Here is a 16442-nt window from a genome sequence, read left to right as displayed (position 1 = left end):
CAATAATCAAATATGAGCAAAGAAGCTTACATTTTACAATGATTTCCTGCTATAATGATCTTTGCTGAATACCGTTCTCTCAAATGTTTTAATGCTCCTACAGTAGGTAAACAGTCTTTCAATTTAGGAAGAGCTTTGTCAGAAGGCAATAGTATTATATCTACCATTGCTCTACCTAGAAAGAGAAAAAGGCTTTTTTGTAATTTTTTTAAAAAGTTAGGTCTGAAGTGTCTCAAAATAGTACCCTGAACAACTGAATTTTATGTTTATTTAGAAGAATGCATTTTATATTTATTTAGAAGACAAAGGAAGATTTTTGTTTTAATTTCTGAAATTCTTCAAAACAATATATGTCCTTAGGAGTTCAAACTTTTTAAACGTTCATCATTTGATTTAAAGCCATGTTATCTTGAAATAGCTAGCATATACTAGAAAACAATAAACTATATCATAATTGCTTGTCAAAAAAGTTAAAATTTATCAAAACTTACAGACTGTACATGGCCCCATTCATGCAGTATTAGATCATACCTGCAAAAAACTTTGGTACATATTATACCCCTGTAATAATTTCATAGCCACCTCCAGTTGCTACTGTGATGAGCTCAAGTGATGCTAGTCATCTATGTTTGAGTAGTTCCTCTCTCCAGTAAATTGAGTATCACAGTAAAAGGTGATCTCTTACAGTTTTTGCATGTTTTTATTGTTTTTAATACATGCTGTATACCTTGAATAACACCATGGGACCCAAACTAAGTTCACTGGTGATGCTGGAAGTACTCCCAAGAAGCAGAGAGAAGTGATGACATTTACAATAAAAAGTTTAATTCCTTGATGTGTATAGTAGATTGAGGTCTGCAGTTGTGGTTGCCCACGATTGTTTAAAAAAAAAAAAAAAAAAAAAAAAAAGTTGTCAAGTCCTCACTCTAGCTACAACAGCATTTACAAAAGCCTTATACTTTTTGCAAGTACCTTTTTATCCAGTATTGAAAATGCAGATTTTATGTAGGTGCAGGCTTACTATGAGAAAGGCATGCCTATAGACTCTAATATTATCTGAGAAAAAGCTAAGATATCAAATGATAATTTAAGGCAAAAGGAAAGTGAAGGATCTAAAGCTGGAGAACTTAATGCCAGCAAAGGATGGTTTGATAATTTTAGAGGTTTGGCTTACAGAAAAGTTGTGATAATAGGAGAAGCAGCTTCTGCTGACAAAGAGGCAGCAAATGAGTTCCTGGATGCCATTTAGAAAATAATGGAGGAGAAAGAATATCTACCTGAAAGGTTTTAATGCAGACAAAAGTGCCCTACTCTGGGAAAAAAAAAGCCATAAAGAACATTTATTAGTAAGGAAGACAAGTGAGCACCAGGATTTAAGACAGGAAGGGATAGGCTATTTCTTACTGTTTTGTGCAAATGAAGTCAGGTTTGTGATAAGGACTGCCCTTATCTATAAAGCTGCTAGCCCACAAGCTTCAAAGGGAAAAGATAAATAACAGCTGCCAGTTTTTTGCTTATACAACAAAAGACCTGGATGAGGACACTTTTTCTGGATTGGTGCCATTGATGCTTTGTCTCTGAAGTCAATAAGTACCTTGCCAAAAAGTGACTGCCTTTTAAAGTTCTTTTGGTGTTGAACAATGGCGCTGTCCACCCAGAACCCCATGAATTCAACACCAGAGGCATTAAAATGGTCTCCTTGCCCCAAACACAACATCTCTAATCTAGCTTCTAGATCAGAGAGTCATAAGTACCTTTACAGCTCATTACACACACTACTCTGCAGAAAGGATTATCAGTGCCATGGAAGAGAACCCCGATAGAACATCACGAAAGTCTGGAAGGATTACACCATTGAAGATGCTATCATTGTTACAGAAAAAATTGTGAAGACCATAAAGCCCAAAACAATAAATTCCTGTTAGAGAAAACTGTGTGCAGATGCTGTGAGACGATCAAGGAGATCATGAAAGAGATTGTGGATGTGACAAAAATGGGTGAGGAATGAAGGATTTCAAGATAAGAATCTTGGAGAAATTCAACAGCTAATAGATACCACACCAGAGGAATTAACAGAAGATGACTTGATGGAGATGAGTGTTCTCAAACCAATGCCAGAGAATGAGGAAAAAGATTTAGAAGCAGCAGTACCAGAAAACAAGATGACATTAGACAGTCTGGCAGCAGAGTTCGCGTTATTCAAGACTGCGTTTGACTTCTTTTATGACATGGACTCTTCTATGATATGGGCACTGAAACTAAAGCAAATGGTAGAACAAGGATCGGTACCATATAGAAACAAACATTTTTAGATAAATGAAAATGTAAAGTCAGAAATTACAGTGCATTTCTGTAAAGTTATACTGAGTGTCTGCCTCTTCTGCCTCCACTTCCACCTCCTCTGCCACTCTTAAGATAGCAAGACCAACCCCTCCTCTCCCTGCTCCCCCTCAGCCTACTCAGTGTGAAGATGACCTTTATGATGATCTGATTCCACTTAATAGTAAATATATTTTCTTTTCCTTAGGATTTCCTTAGTAACATATTTTCTCTAGCTTTATTGTAAGAATATAGTATATGGTACGCACAATATAGAAAAAAATGTGTTATTGACTGTTTATGTTATTGGTAAGGCTTCTGGTCAACATAAGCTATTAGTAGTTAAATTTTGGGGGAGTCAGAAGTTATCCACAGATTTTTTATTGCACTGGTGTTTGGTGCCTCTAACCCCCATGTTGTTCAAGGGTCAACTGTAAAGAGAAAAATGGAATTTAGAAGATGAAATATTTGCAGTTATTTTGGTAAGTTAAAGGACTTCATTTTTTGAAAACATTGCATTATTGCACAGGTACTGTCAGCTGGAAAAGTTTTACCTACTAGTTCCCTTGATTGTGTGGAGCGAATTTGTAGTTTTTAGTGAATATAAATATAACATTTTCCTCTTCCTTTTTAGGCATTTGGGATCACAGCTTTGTGAATTAGAAAAACTGATAGATAAAATGATGATTGCAGAATTTTCTACTTATTCTCACAGTGACTTAAATAGACCACTGGAAGATGACTGTCAAGTTTTAGAAGAGGTATGTGTTTTAACTGTGGAATGAAGTTGATGCCATTGCTTAACAGTCTTGGTTTAGAATACATTTTCCTCAGATTATAGGAAGCAAAATTATCTTAAATTTCAAGGGCTATCAGACCTATGAAGTCCTTCACTAGCTATGTGACTTTAGCAAGCACCATAATTGTTTACTATCCTATGAAATTAGAGAATAATATAATTGTAGAGCTTAATTAGAAATTAGAGTTAGAATGAGCTTACAGACCAAGTTAAAAATACAGATATAGGATGAATTAATTTATATTGTGTGCATGCGTGCGAGTGCTGGAGCTTGTCTTTTATAAAAAGTGATCATAGTTGGCTGCATTGGCTCATGTTATAATCCCAGCAGTTTGAGAGGCTGAGGTGGGAAGATTGCTTGAGCCCAGGAGTTTGAAACCAGCCTCGGCAACATAGGGAGACTCCATCTCTACAAAAAATAAAAAATTAGCTGGGTGTAGTGGTGCATGCACACCTGTGGTCCCAGCTACTTGGGTGGCTAAGGCGAGAGGATCACTAGAGTTCAGGAGTTTGAGGCTGTAGTGAGCCATGATCGTGACACAGCAAGACCCTGTCTCAAAAAAAACAAAACCAAAAAAGTGATCATTATCATATGGTAATTACCCATCACTCAAATTTACTGAGTACCTATTATGAACATGTTATATATATATGTATATACAAATACATAATATCCAGGCTTCACTTAGCTGGTAACTTCTCAGTGTTAATCACTGACAACAACTAGTAAAGAATCCCAGAAACCCTGATAACCGCCTAAGTAAAGAAACTTTTGTACATGTTAGCAGTTGACTTCCCACAGAGAGTCTAGGTCATTATTTCAGTCTTCTAGACCATGCATTAAAAAGCACAGGGGCGAGGTGCAGTGGCTCAGGCCTGTAATCCAGGCACTTTAAGAGGCTGAAGCTAGAGGGTGGTTTGAGCCCAGGAATCTGAGACCGCCTGGGCAACACAGTGAGTCTACAAAACAAATTTAAAAATTAGCCAGGTGTGGTGGTACATGCCTGTAGTTCCAGCTACTCGGGAGGCTGAGGTGGGAGGATCACTTGAGCCTGGAAGATCAAGGCTGCAGTGAGCTGTCATCACCCCACTACACTCCAGCCTTGGCAACAGAGTGGAACCCTGTCTCAAAACAAACAAACAAGCAAAACCCAAAACAAACCACAGGGCCCATGGAGTATTTATTGGTCATCAGGGTGTGAGAAGGATATTTTTTACTTGTTGAAACTAGAACAAAAAACACCCTTGTATTGTTTTACCCCAAAACCAGCTTCATTGGTTCACTGTGGTGGGGTAGGATTTATCTGTTTTAGAATGCTGACTCCAAAAATCTCATGATAAGATTGCTGTGGGAGGGGTTTTTCAGGCTGCTAGAAAATACTTTGTGTAGGATAGCGATCTGAGGATCAAACAGAACTCCTGATGCTGAATATTTCTACCTCTAAGTAAAATTATTTCCTATTTGAAATATCAGGTTACATACTTTTATTTTATTTTAACAGGAAAGACTGGTATCTCTCGTATTTGGACTTTTAAAACAAAGAAAACTTAATTTTTTAGAAATCTATGGTGAAAAAATGATTATTACAGCAAAGAATATCATTAAACAGGTAATTATGTATTTTTATTTGATATACTTTGGTCTGGAACCTTTGCGAAGTTTATTTTTATGTATCCTAGTAATAATATATGTAGTGTAATAGTAATATAGCTAATTTATCTAAAAACTGAAAATATAGAAAAATGAAAGTAAAACATAGTCCTACCAGCCAAAAGATTATTGCTATAGGAATATTTCTATGTGTAGACTGTTACTGATTTTCTTATGTTGTCATTATGTGTTTATGATTTTATACATATATTTGTTAGAATCATAATCATTTTCTCATTATAAAAGCTTTCAGAAACATCATTTTTAATGACTGTGTAAAGTCCCATTAACATTATGTTAAATCTACTTAACTTTTCTTCTGTATTGAATATTTAGGTTGTTTTTAATTTGATATGATAAATAGCACTGTGACAGATATCTGTGGTATAAAGTTATTTTGTTTGTTTTTCGTACTTAAGAATATTTGTTCTTAGACTGATTCCTAGAAGTAGAAGTATTGGTTAGAGAGTGAAAAGTATTTTTAAGTTATTTGATGTATAGAATTTAATTCCTATTTAAAAAGATTTACCAATTTATACTCCCACTAGCAGTAGACAAATGTTCATTTCCTTTTTATCCTAATCTCTAAGAAATTATAAACTAGAATCCATGTGTTTTTCAGTATTCCCTGATCTTTGTTTTGACTTTTTTTACTCAGATAAATCTTATCCACTGAACTTTGGTTTTTAAATATATGAAAAAGATAACATTTTAAATGTATTTATTAGGCTTAATTGATTATTATCATTAGGTTGAATGTACATATATGAGTTTTTAAAGTTTAAAATAAGTTTAAAAGTTAAGTAAAATAAGCAAAAAATTTATAATCATCCCCTTTCAAGCACTGATTAAAACACTGTATTTTTAAATTGGTACAACCACTTTGAAAAATTGTTGGCAATATATAGTAATGCCAACTTTGCATACATGTTGGGACCCAGCATTTCTATTCCTAGGTATGCACCCAACAGAAATATGTATATAAGTTCACCAAAACACAGCAGGAGAATGTTCATGGCAGTACTATTTGTAATTTTAAAAACTGGAAACAGCCCAAATTCCATCACCAGTAGAAAAGATAAATAGAATTTTGATGTATTTATACAATGGAATACTATACATTAATGAGAATGAATAGATTACACAGAATAACAAATGAATATTATAGACATAATGTGGAGCCAAAGAAACTAAACACAGAAAGTATACATTATATGATTCCACTTATGTAAAACTCAAATGCAGACAAAATTATTCTATGGTTTAAAAATCAGAACAATAGTATATTTTGGGCGGAAGTAGTAACTGATAGGGAATAGGGGAGGAGCTCTGGGTATTAGCAAGGTTGTTTCATGAGCTGAGTTCTGATTACACAAATGTACTTCATTTGTACAAAAGTATTGAGCTGTAAACATAATTTGTACAATTTTCTGTATATATATTTTAAGCAGTTTCTAAAAACTGATATGTTTCAATTCCCAGACCTCAAATCTAAGCATTTATTTTTTAATTTTAAACTGTTGCATATATCACAAGGAAATGTAACTTTCAATATGAATTTCTTTTGGGATTTTAATATGGGGCTTATACCTTGTTCCTAAATATTATAGTTCTGCTTTTCTGGTGTATGATTTTGAACAGTTTTGAATAGTAAGCGATATTATTACAATTCAAACACACTCTGAAATGATTATTTAATTGGCTAATTGTAATCAGCTTTTCAAACACTGTGAGAGATACGTAAGATATAAAAATCTGGTGAAGTAATTATTGTAGTAAGTAAGAGCCTTTTAAATTTTTTTAAATCTTAATTTCAGGGGTACATGTGCAAGTCTGTTACATAAGTAAACGCGTGACATGGGTTTTTTTGGTATAGATTATATCATCACCCAGGTATTAAGCCTAGTACCCATTAGTTATTTTTCTGATCCTTTCCCTTCTCCCACCCTCCACCCTCCAATAATCTCCACTGTGTGGTGTTCCCCTTTGTGTGTCTGTCTGTTCTCATCATTTAGCTCCCACTTACAAGTGAGAACATGCAGTATTTAGTTTTCAGTTTCTGCATTAGTTTCTAAGGATAATGACCTCCAACTCCATCCATGTCCCTGCAAAGGACATGATCTCATTCTTTTTTTATGGCTGCATAGTATTCCATGGTGTACATGTACCACATTTTCTTTATCCAGTGTATCATTGATGGGCATTTAGGTTGATTCCATGTATTTGCTATTGTGAGTAGTGCTACAGTGAGCATACGTGTGCATGTGTCTTTATTAATAGAGCAATTTATATTCCTCTGGGTATGTAACCAGTAATAGGATTGCTGGATTGAATGGTATTTCTGTCTTTAGGTCTTTGAGGAATGGCTACACTGTCTTCCACAATGGTTGAACTAATTTTCACTCCCATCAACAGTATATAAGTGTTCCCTTTTCTCTACAACGTTGCCAACACCTGTTATTTTTGACTTTTTAGTAATAGCCATTCTTACTTGTGTGAGATGGTATCTCGTTGTGGTTTTGATTTGCATTTCTATAATGATCAGTTATGTTGGCCACATGTATGTCCTCTTTTGAAAAGTGTTCATGTAGTAAGGGCCTTTTTAATATACAAATGGAACATGGAATACTTAGGATTTGAAAGACAATTAATCAAATTGTTTTTGTTTTTTCTTAAATTTTGCAGTGTGTGATTAATAAAGTTTCACAAACAGAAGAAATAGACACAGATGTTGTTGTGAAGTAAGTATAAATATATAGGTTGGTGGTTATCAGTCAGAAAAGATGATACATGCAAATTAGAATAATTTGAAGTAGATTTCCTAAAGGAATTATTTACTAAGGTGTGAGCAGAGTGTAGGAAAATCACAAGTGACAGTGCAGAACAAAGACAGTGGTTAACAGAATTGAGGAGAAGGTAGTTGAAAAAAAGCTGTGACCTTGAGTAGAGGGAAGCAGTCACCCTGAGGCAACCCTTGAGAGACACAGGAGAAGTAGGTACCTTTACTAGAAAGCTAGAGGAGTAGATACCTTTACTTCTTCCAGTCTTCGTAAGGGCTCCTCATGGGCCAAGCCCACAGATTAGCTTCCCAGAGCAGAGAGCAGGATGGGGAGGGGCAGAACATAGATATGGAGAGGTGAAACTGAAGATAATTCATTACAGGGGTATAGCAAGTATTATGTTTAAATTTTTAGCTATATAATTAAAATTCAACTTTTAATTGGCTTTGAGAAGTTTGAGTTTATGATTTTGAATTGCCGATGTTTGTGTTTTTTTGTTTGTTTGTTTTCACGCTAGAAATTCCTATTCTTGGCCAGGCACATTGACTCACACCTGTAATCCCAGCACTTTGGGAGGCTGAGGTGGGAGAATTGCTTGAGCCCAAGAGTTCGAGACCACCCTGGGCAATAAAGTGAGACCCCATCTCTACCAAAAATAAACATTAAAAAAATAAGTTGGGCGTGGTGGCACATGCCTGTAGTCCTAGCTACTCAGGAGGCCAAGGTAGGAGAAGGACTGAGTCTGGGAGGTCCAGGCTTCAGTGATCCGTGACTGTGCCACTGCATTCTAGCTTGGGCAACAAAGTAAGATCCTGTCTCAAAAAAAAAAAGAAAAGAAAAGAAAAAAGAAAAATTCCTATTCTATTATTTTAAGAAGAATAGTGATAATATTTTATGACTGAATTTCTTGTTCATATGGATATTTAAATGTTTTTAACTGGCTTAGATATGAATAGCGATATGTACAACTGTGAAACTTTCCTGGGCCAAACTCACAGAATGGAGTATTAATTTCCACACCATTACCTAGGGAAAACTCAATTTCAGAATTAGTTGAAGCAACTATAATAATGAGAGAATTGTTAGTGGTTGGAAAACATTAAGTCATTGGGACACATCCATGGATGTGGAGAGTCAGTTTTTCTTCTTCCCTAGGGAATTTTATCCATATAAGTAGAGAACTTCCTGTATATCAAGTGTTGTAGTATCTTTTTAGAATAAACTCTTAGCTGAAGCTGCATTTATTAAAAATTTAGAGTAATAAGTCATTTTGGTACTATAAAATATCTTTAGGGAATGAATTATATTTTGTATTACTTTTTTTCACCTTGAAGTTAATGATTTGTGTCAACTATCAAAATAATATTAGCTGCTGCTTACATGGTACTTTAAAAAATGTGTCATGCATTGTTCTAAGTATTTTTTATTAACTCATATAATATTTACAACAACCACATAAGGTCGGTTCTATCAGTTTCCTCATGTTAGATGAGAAAATTGGAGCATGGAGGGGGGGTTAAGTCACTTGCCAGAGCCACATAGCTAGCAATTCCAATAAGCTGCTGCTATTTTAAACCAAGGCATTGTGTTGTGGCTCCAGTGCTCTTAACTACCATTCCGTATTACCTCTCGTATGATATTTTTAAAGTTGTAGTTAGAAAAGCAGATTATGAAATTTTGGGCAGAGATGTGTTTCCATTTTTATTCCAGAGTATATCTTCATACTTCTCTATGGTTTATTCATTCAGTGGTCATAAAGCTTGTTCATATGAAATTGATATATGATATACTTAACTTATCAGTCTTAAAAATATTTAAATAAGCCATAACTCTTTGGTAATATACCTCTTCAACATTTTAGGTATCTAGATAAAATTGCATTTTATCATTAGATAGTATTTAGTCTCATTTCTTCCAGTTTGTAGATGCTATATTGGCCCAGAGACAATCATTATTTTTGTTTGAATTATTTTTTTCTAGGCTTGCAGATCAGATGAGAATGTTGAATTTTCCCCAGTGGTTTGATCTGCTCAAGGATATTTTCTCTAAGTTTGCAATTTTCCTACAGAGAGTTAAGGTAAGCTTATATATTAGTTTGTCCAGAATATCCCTAAAATTAAGTCAGCTTTCTAGATACATAATATGTAAATAAAGAATCAAACTATAATAAAACAGTTTCTTTGTTTTTGTAATTTTTCTAAAGAGGCTTGGTTTTAAATAAAAATTTAGGTATCTCAGAGTTTGACAATTTTAAGAATTTAATAAGTTATAATTTTATAACTTGAAATATTATGCTTACTTGACATTAAATATTATACAGTAATATTTCCTCTGGTGATTTTTTGTTCTCCTAGGTTATCTAGAGGTACAATATTGTTAAACACCCCCAAATCACCCCAAACTACCAACTTTTCTGTAAAGTCAATGTTGATATAATGGTATTTTAAAATATATTGTTCATATTCAAATCACCTTGCTAATTTACTTTTTTTGAGATGGAGTCTTGCTGTTACCCAGGCTGGAGTGCAGTGGCGCAATCTTGGCTCACCGCAACTTCTGCCTCCCGGGTTCAAGTGATTCTCCTGCCTCAGCTTCCCGAGTGGCTAGGATTACAGGCATGTGCCACCACGCCTGGCTAATTTTTGTATTTTTAGTAGAGATGGGATTTCACCATGTTGGCCAGGCTGGTCTTGAACTCCTGACCTCAAGTGATCTGCCTATCTCTGCCTCCCAAAGTGCTGAGATTATAGGTGTGAGCCACTGCGCCCGGCTGCTAATATTTATTTAGATTTTTATTTCACTTTTTGGGCACGAATCCAATCAAGCATCATGTGTTACATTTAATTATTTTGTCTCTTTAGTCAAGCCACTTAATTTTAAACCACTTAGTATAACAAAAAGAACAGGTCACATATCATTTTACAGAAGATGTCAGACTCATATGTTAGTTTGAATCACCAACAGGTCATAGCTTTGTTTTAAGAAGAATACAGGCTGGGCACAGTGGATTACACCTGTAATCCTATCACTTTGGGAGGCCAAGGCAGGAGGATCACTTGAGCTCAGGAGTTTGAGACCAGCTTGGGCAACATAATGAGACCTTATCTCTCCAAAATATTTTTTTAAATTAGCCAAGCATAGTGATGCACACCTGTAGTCCCAGCTACTTGGGTGGCTGAGGTGGGATGATCACCTAACCCCAGTGGGTCAAGGCTGCAGTGAGGCATGATTGTGCCACTGCACTCCAGCCTGGCCAACAGAGCAAGACTCTGTCTCAAAAAATGAAAAAAATAAAAAAAGAATAGAATCATTAGGAATTACCATGTGTAACAGTTAGAAGGGGCCATTTGTGAAATTAGATAGTCTTTGAGTTATCAAGTGTTAGCATTGTGTTTTATGTACTAGTTAACATCCCCAGCATCTCCTGAGTACCATGTTAAATAGTGCAGGGGACTTTGCTACTTGTGTATGACATGAATTTTCCTTTATTCACATTGGAGCAATGCTAAGTCACATGTGTAAGCTCTCCAATCAGGTTCACAAAAGTTTTATAGAATGGGATTCACTGTGCTTTATTTAGACTGCTTCTAAAATGTTGGTCCTACCTATTGACAGTGATAGACACAAACTTGTATCTATAGGGGTTCAATAACTAAACCATGTTTTCACTTCTTATATTCTGACCATGACCTCATCATCACACACTTCAATTATTGCATGTCTAGATATATAGAACTCTTACATTGCATAGTGTAGAATTGGCCAACTTTTTGCCAGTAATTTTTTAAAGTACAGTAAGTCCTCAATGTTATGAATAGATCTTGGAAACTGTGACTTTAAGTGAAACAACTTATACCAAAGTTATTTTTTTTTTCACTCATCATTATAGTGAAACATTTCCCTCAATATTTTTTTCAATAACATTGAAGGAAACAGTTTTATTCAAAAACCTGCTGTATGTTGTTTCACTTAAAGTTACAGTCTCCCAGAACCTATCATCCATATTAAGTGATGATTTACTGTAGTTATGCCACTTTAAGGCTCTATGTCAGTTAAACTAAGTAGAGTTATTATTTTATGTGTGTACAGTATGGAAACTGATTTATTATAGTTGTAATTGCTCATTTTCACATTTGGACCACTTAAACTAGTACTTATGTACAACATCTTTGCAGATGACATGAAATACAGTACTTTTTTCTGTGAAAAAAGTTTGATTCTATCAAGTACTATTTCACTGAAAAATAATGTTAATTACAAGCTGTTCATTTTTATTGAAGAATTTAAAAATAACTACAAATTGGAAAGAACCCAGATGTCTAACGATAGAGAAATGGTAAAATAAATTATGCTTTACACATTCTTTACCATGGAATATTATATACAGCCAAGGATTTTTAATGGTAGGAGAAAATACATACATTATGATATTCAGTTAAAAATGCAAGATATAGGGCCAGGTGCCGTGGCTCACGCCTGTAATTCCAGCACTTTGGGAGGCTGAGGCAGGCAGATCATGAGGTCGAGAGATCGAGACCATCCTGGCCAATATGGTGAAATCCCATCTCTACTAAAAATACAAAAATTAGCTGGGCGTGGTGGTACATGTTTGTCCCAGCTACTCGGGAGGCTAAGACAAGAGAATTGCTTGAACCTGGGAGGTGGAGGTTGCAGTGAGCCAAGATCATGCCACTGTACTCCAGCCTGGCGACAGAGCAAGACTCTGTCTTAAAAAAAAAAAAAAAATGCAAGATATAGATGTACTTATATAGTGTGATCTCAGCTATGTCAAAAAAAATTTTTTTAAACTTTTTTATCTTCCCAGAACAAGGAGAAACCTTGTTTTTTTTGGTGGTTTTCTTTAGCTGGTCAGATTAGATGTCATTTAAAAGTTTTATCCTTTGCTATTTTCCGTGAATTTTCTACAAAGAGAAGCATTACTTTTATAATCAGAAAAAGTTGTTTTGTTTTTTAATAGTACTACATTACAGGAATAGACTATTTGAATTTCTTGTTTGATTAACCAGGGTTAATAATTTACTTTCCTACATTTTGCATTTATTTCTCAAAGACAAAGGATATCCTATCCTATATGTCACTTTAGTATTATATATATAGATATATTTTTGAGATGGAGTTTCACTCTGTCGCCAGGCTGGAGTGCAGTGGCACAATCTCAGCTCACTTCAATCTCGCCTTCCAGATTCAAGTGATTATCTTGCCTCAGCCTCTTGAGTAGCTGGGATTACAGGTGCATGCCACCATGTCCAGCTAATTTTTGTGTTTTTAGTACAGATGGGGTTTCACCATGTTGGCCAGGATGATCTCAATCTCCTGACCTCGAGATTCACCTGCCTTGGCCTCCCAAAGTGCAGGGATTTAGTATTATACTTTTTAAAAGAAATTAAAGTGTAAATTTTCATCCAGAATATTTCAATAGTATTTTTATTTTGAATGGATAAATAATAAACTATTGGGATGTATAAATTTCATATTTGAGTAATTGTTAACAACTTGAGGATCTGTTGCTGTTATTTGTATTTTTTTAGTGTGTATTTTTTCTTTCTTTTTGGTCATGGTAAAAATAAACATACAAAACTTATCATCTTAACTCTTTTTAAGTGCACAATTCAGTGGCATTAAGTTCATTTGCACTATTGTGCTACCGTTACAAACATCCATCCACAGAACTCTTTTTTTTTTTTTTTTTTTGAGACGGAATCTCGCTCTGTCTCCCAGGCTGGAGTGCAGTGGCCGGATCTCAGCTCACTGCAAACTCCGCCTCCCGGGTTTACGCCATTCTCCTGCCTCAGCCTCCCGAGTAGCTGGGACTACAGGCGCCCGCCACCTCGCCCAGCTAGTTTTTTGTATTTTTAGTAGAGACGGGGTTTCACCATGTTAGCCAGGATGGTCTCGATCTCCTGACCTCGTGATCCGCCCGTCTCGGCCCCCCAAAGGGATTACAGGCTTGAGCCACCGCGCCCAGCCCACAGAACTCTTTATCTTGCAAAGCTGAAACTCTGTACCTATTACATAATAACTCTGGGCCGGCAATGGTGACTCACGCCTGTAATCCCAGCACTTTGGGAGGCTGAGGTAGGTGGATCACCTACCATGTTAGACCTACCCGGCCAACGTGGTGAAACCCCGTCTCTACTAATAATATAAAAATCAGCTGGGTGTGGTGGCTCATGCCTGTAATCCCAGCTATTCAGGAGGCTGAGGCAGGAGAATCACTTGAACCCAGGAGGTGGAGGTTGCAGTGAGCCAAAGATCGTGCCATTGCACTCCACCTTGGGTGACAAGAGCAAAACTTTATCTCAAAGTAGTAATAATAACAACAACAACAACAACAACAACAACTCTGGCCAAGGTGGAGCTGAAAGTCCTAACCCTCTAATCCTGCCTTAGTCTTTCAGGTGACCAGCCTTCCTCCTGTGGCTATGTAGGGGCCCTCGGCTGTTTGTCATCTCTTTAGCATATGAAGACATTTTTACCACTCTGGAGATTCCAAGGGTTTTAGGAGTTGTATGCCAGGGAATGGGGACAGAGACCAAATATAGGCCTGACATAGTAGCTCATGCCTGTAATCCCAACACCTTGAGAGGCTGAGGCAGGAGGATCGCTTGAGACCAGCAGTTTGAGACCAGCCTGGGCAACCTAGGAAGATCCTGTCTGCACACACACACAGCCACGAAAACACACACACAAGTCCTGGGCAAACCTAGCAAGATCCTGTCTAGACACACACACACACACCATACCACACACACAGACACACACACGCACTTTTCCACTTTCTCCCATCCCCTGGCAACCACCATTCTACTTTCTATCTCTATGAGTTTGACTCATAGAGCACTCATACTGTGTACTGATTATTAGGTATTTCATGTAAGTGGAATCATATAATATTTATCCTTTTGTGATTGGCTTATTTCACGTAGCTTAATGTCCTCAAGGTGCCATCTGTGTTGTAGCATGTTAGATTTTCCTTCCTTTTTAAGGCTAATATGAATAATATTCCATTCTATGTGTATACACTACATTTTGCTTATCCATTCATTTGTCAGTGGACATTTGTGTTGCCTTCACCTTTTGGCTGTTGAGAATAATACTGTCATGAACATGCATTTACCACTCTGGAGATTCCAAGGGTTTTAGGAGCATATGCATATACCTCTGTATATTTGCATGCATATGCAAATACCTCTCTGAGGCCCCATTTTAGTTCTTATTTTTGTCAACCCCAGAATTGGAACTTCTGGATCATATGATAATTCTATTTGTAATTTTTTGAGGAACCTTCGCACTACTCTCCATAGCAGCTGAACCATTTTACATTTCCACCAATAGTGCACAAGGGTTTCAATTTGTCTACATCCTTACCAAAATGTATTTTCTGGATTTTGTGAGACTAGCCATCCTAATGGGTATGAGGTGGTATTTCCCTGTAGGTTTAATTTACATTTTTCTAATGATGAGTGATGTTGAGCATCTTTTTTATGTGCTTATTGGGCATTTTTATGTCTTTTTTTGGAAAAATGTTTTATTTGCCTATTATTTAATGGGGTGGTTTGGTTTTTTTGCTGTTGAGTTGTAGAGGTTCTTTACATATTCTGGATATTAACCTTTTATCAGATATGTGATTTGCAAATATTTTCTCCCATTCCATAGGTTGCCTTCTTACTCTGTTAATGGTGTCTTTTGATGCATAGAAGTTTTTCTATTTTGATGTAGTCCAATTTGTCTATTTTTTTGTTGTCACCTGTGTTTTTCATTTCATATCCAAGAAATCAATGCCAAATCCAATGTCATGAAGCTTTTTCCCTGTATTTTCTTCTAAGAGTTTTATATTTTTAGAGCTTATATTTAGGCCTTTAATTGATTTTAGTTAGTTTTTATATATGGTATAAGGTAGAGGTCTACTTTCATTCTTTAGCATATGGATATTCAGTTTTCCCAGTACAATTTGTTGAAAAGACTGACCTTTCTGCATTGAGTGGTCTTGCCACCCTTGTCAGAAAACATTTTACTATATATGTGAGAGTTCATTTTTGGACTCTCTGTGTTCTATATGTCACTCTTTATGCCAGTACCATACTGTTATGATTACCATAGTCTTGTAAGGTTGGAAATCAGGATTATAAGACCTCCATACTTCATTCTTCACTATTGTATTTTGACTTTTTATTAAATTCTTGTTTATTGTTTGCACCCTATAGATTAGGCTAATTTTTATAGGTAAGAAAGATAACAGGCTTTAAATGCAGCTTACCTTCTTTTCAAGGAATTCTTAACTTGTAAATTTCATTTTGTTGTGTGGATAAATAATCCTAGTCTGTCATTTCAGAATGACAATATCAGTTGTCATTATGGTTATCAATATGACTATCAGATATTTCATTAACTCCATTCTCAAGGTTGGAAAATTATATTTGGCTTAGCTGTCCTGGTGTTTTTGAAACATGAACTTGTCTACAGACTATGTAATAGTTCAGAAAGTAAACGATGTATCTACTGTTGAACCTATTATATATTTTAAAATCTTATTTTTTGGACACCAGTCTTCTGGCATTCTTAAGAATGGCCTTAGACTTGGAAAAAATAATTAGCAAGTCTTTAGAAGTGTAGATATGGTGAAAACAGCAAAGAAGAATCCCTAAGAGAATACCTGATATACTTTATGTGGAAATTTTTAATAACTGTATATAAGCCAAGATGTTATTAAAAGGAATGAAGTATTCAAATCAAACTAGTTTAAGCAATACAAGGAATGTATTGGCTCTGGGAATTAAAAAAAGTCCAAGACCAGGAAGGGCTTCATGCATGGTTTTGTGTTGGTTCTCCAGCTTAGTTTCTCTGTTTCCAATTCAGCTTTGCCTTTCTCTTT

The 16442-nt window shown here is 35.7% G+C and overlaps 1 protein-coding gene across 3 annotated transcripts in view; it reads left to right on the top strand.

Annotated features, from left to right (window-relative positions):
• Positions 1–16442, top strand: part of VPS54 (VPS54, GARP complex subunit) — a 137720-nt gene that overhangs the window by 62889 nt on the left and 58389 nt on the right. For 2 of the 3 annotated variants that reach the window (XM_025355085.1, XM_025355086.1), the window contains exons 8-11: positions 2954–3080; positions 4621–4728; positions 7455–7510; positions 9530–9626. In XM_025355085.1, coding sequence (XP_025210870.1) covers positions 2954–3080; positions 4621–4728; positions 7455–7510; positions 9530–9626 — 388 coding nt within the window. The remainder of the gene's footprint in view (positions 1–2953; positions 3081–4620; positions 4729–7454; positions 7511–9529; positions 9627–16442) is intronic. The other variant, XM_025355087.1, reaches the window with a different exon arrangement.

This window comes from Theropithecus gelada, chromosome 13 (genome assembly GCF_003255815.1).
Source record: "Theropithecus gelada isolate Dixy chromosome 13, Tgel_1.0, whole genome shotgun sequence".
In the NCBI taxonomy this organism is placed as follows: Eukaryota; Metazoa; Chordata; class Mammalia; order Primates; family Cercopithecidae; genus Theropithecus; species Theropithecus gelada.
This window is presented reverse-complemented; position numbering and strand designations above follow the sequence as displayed.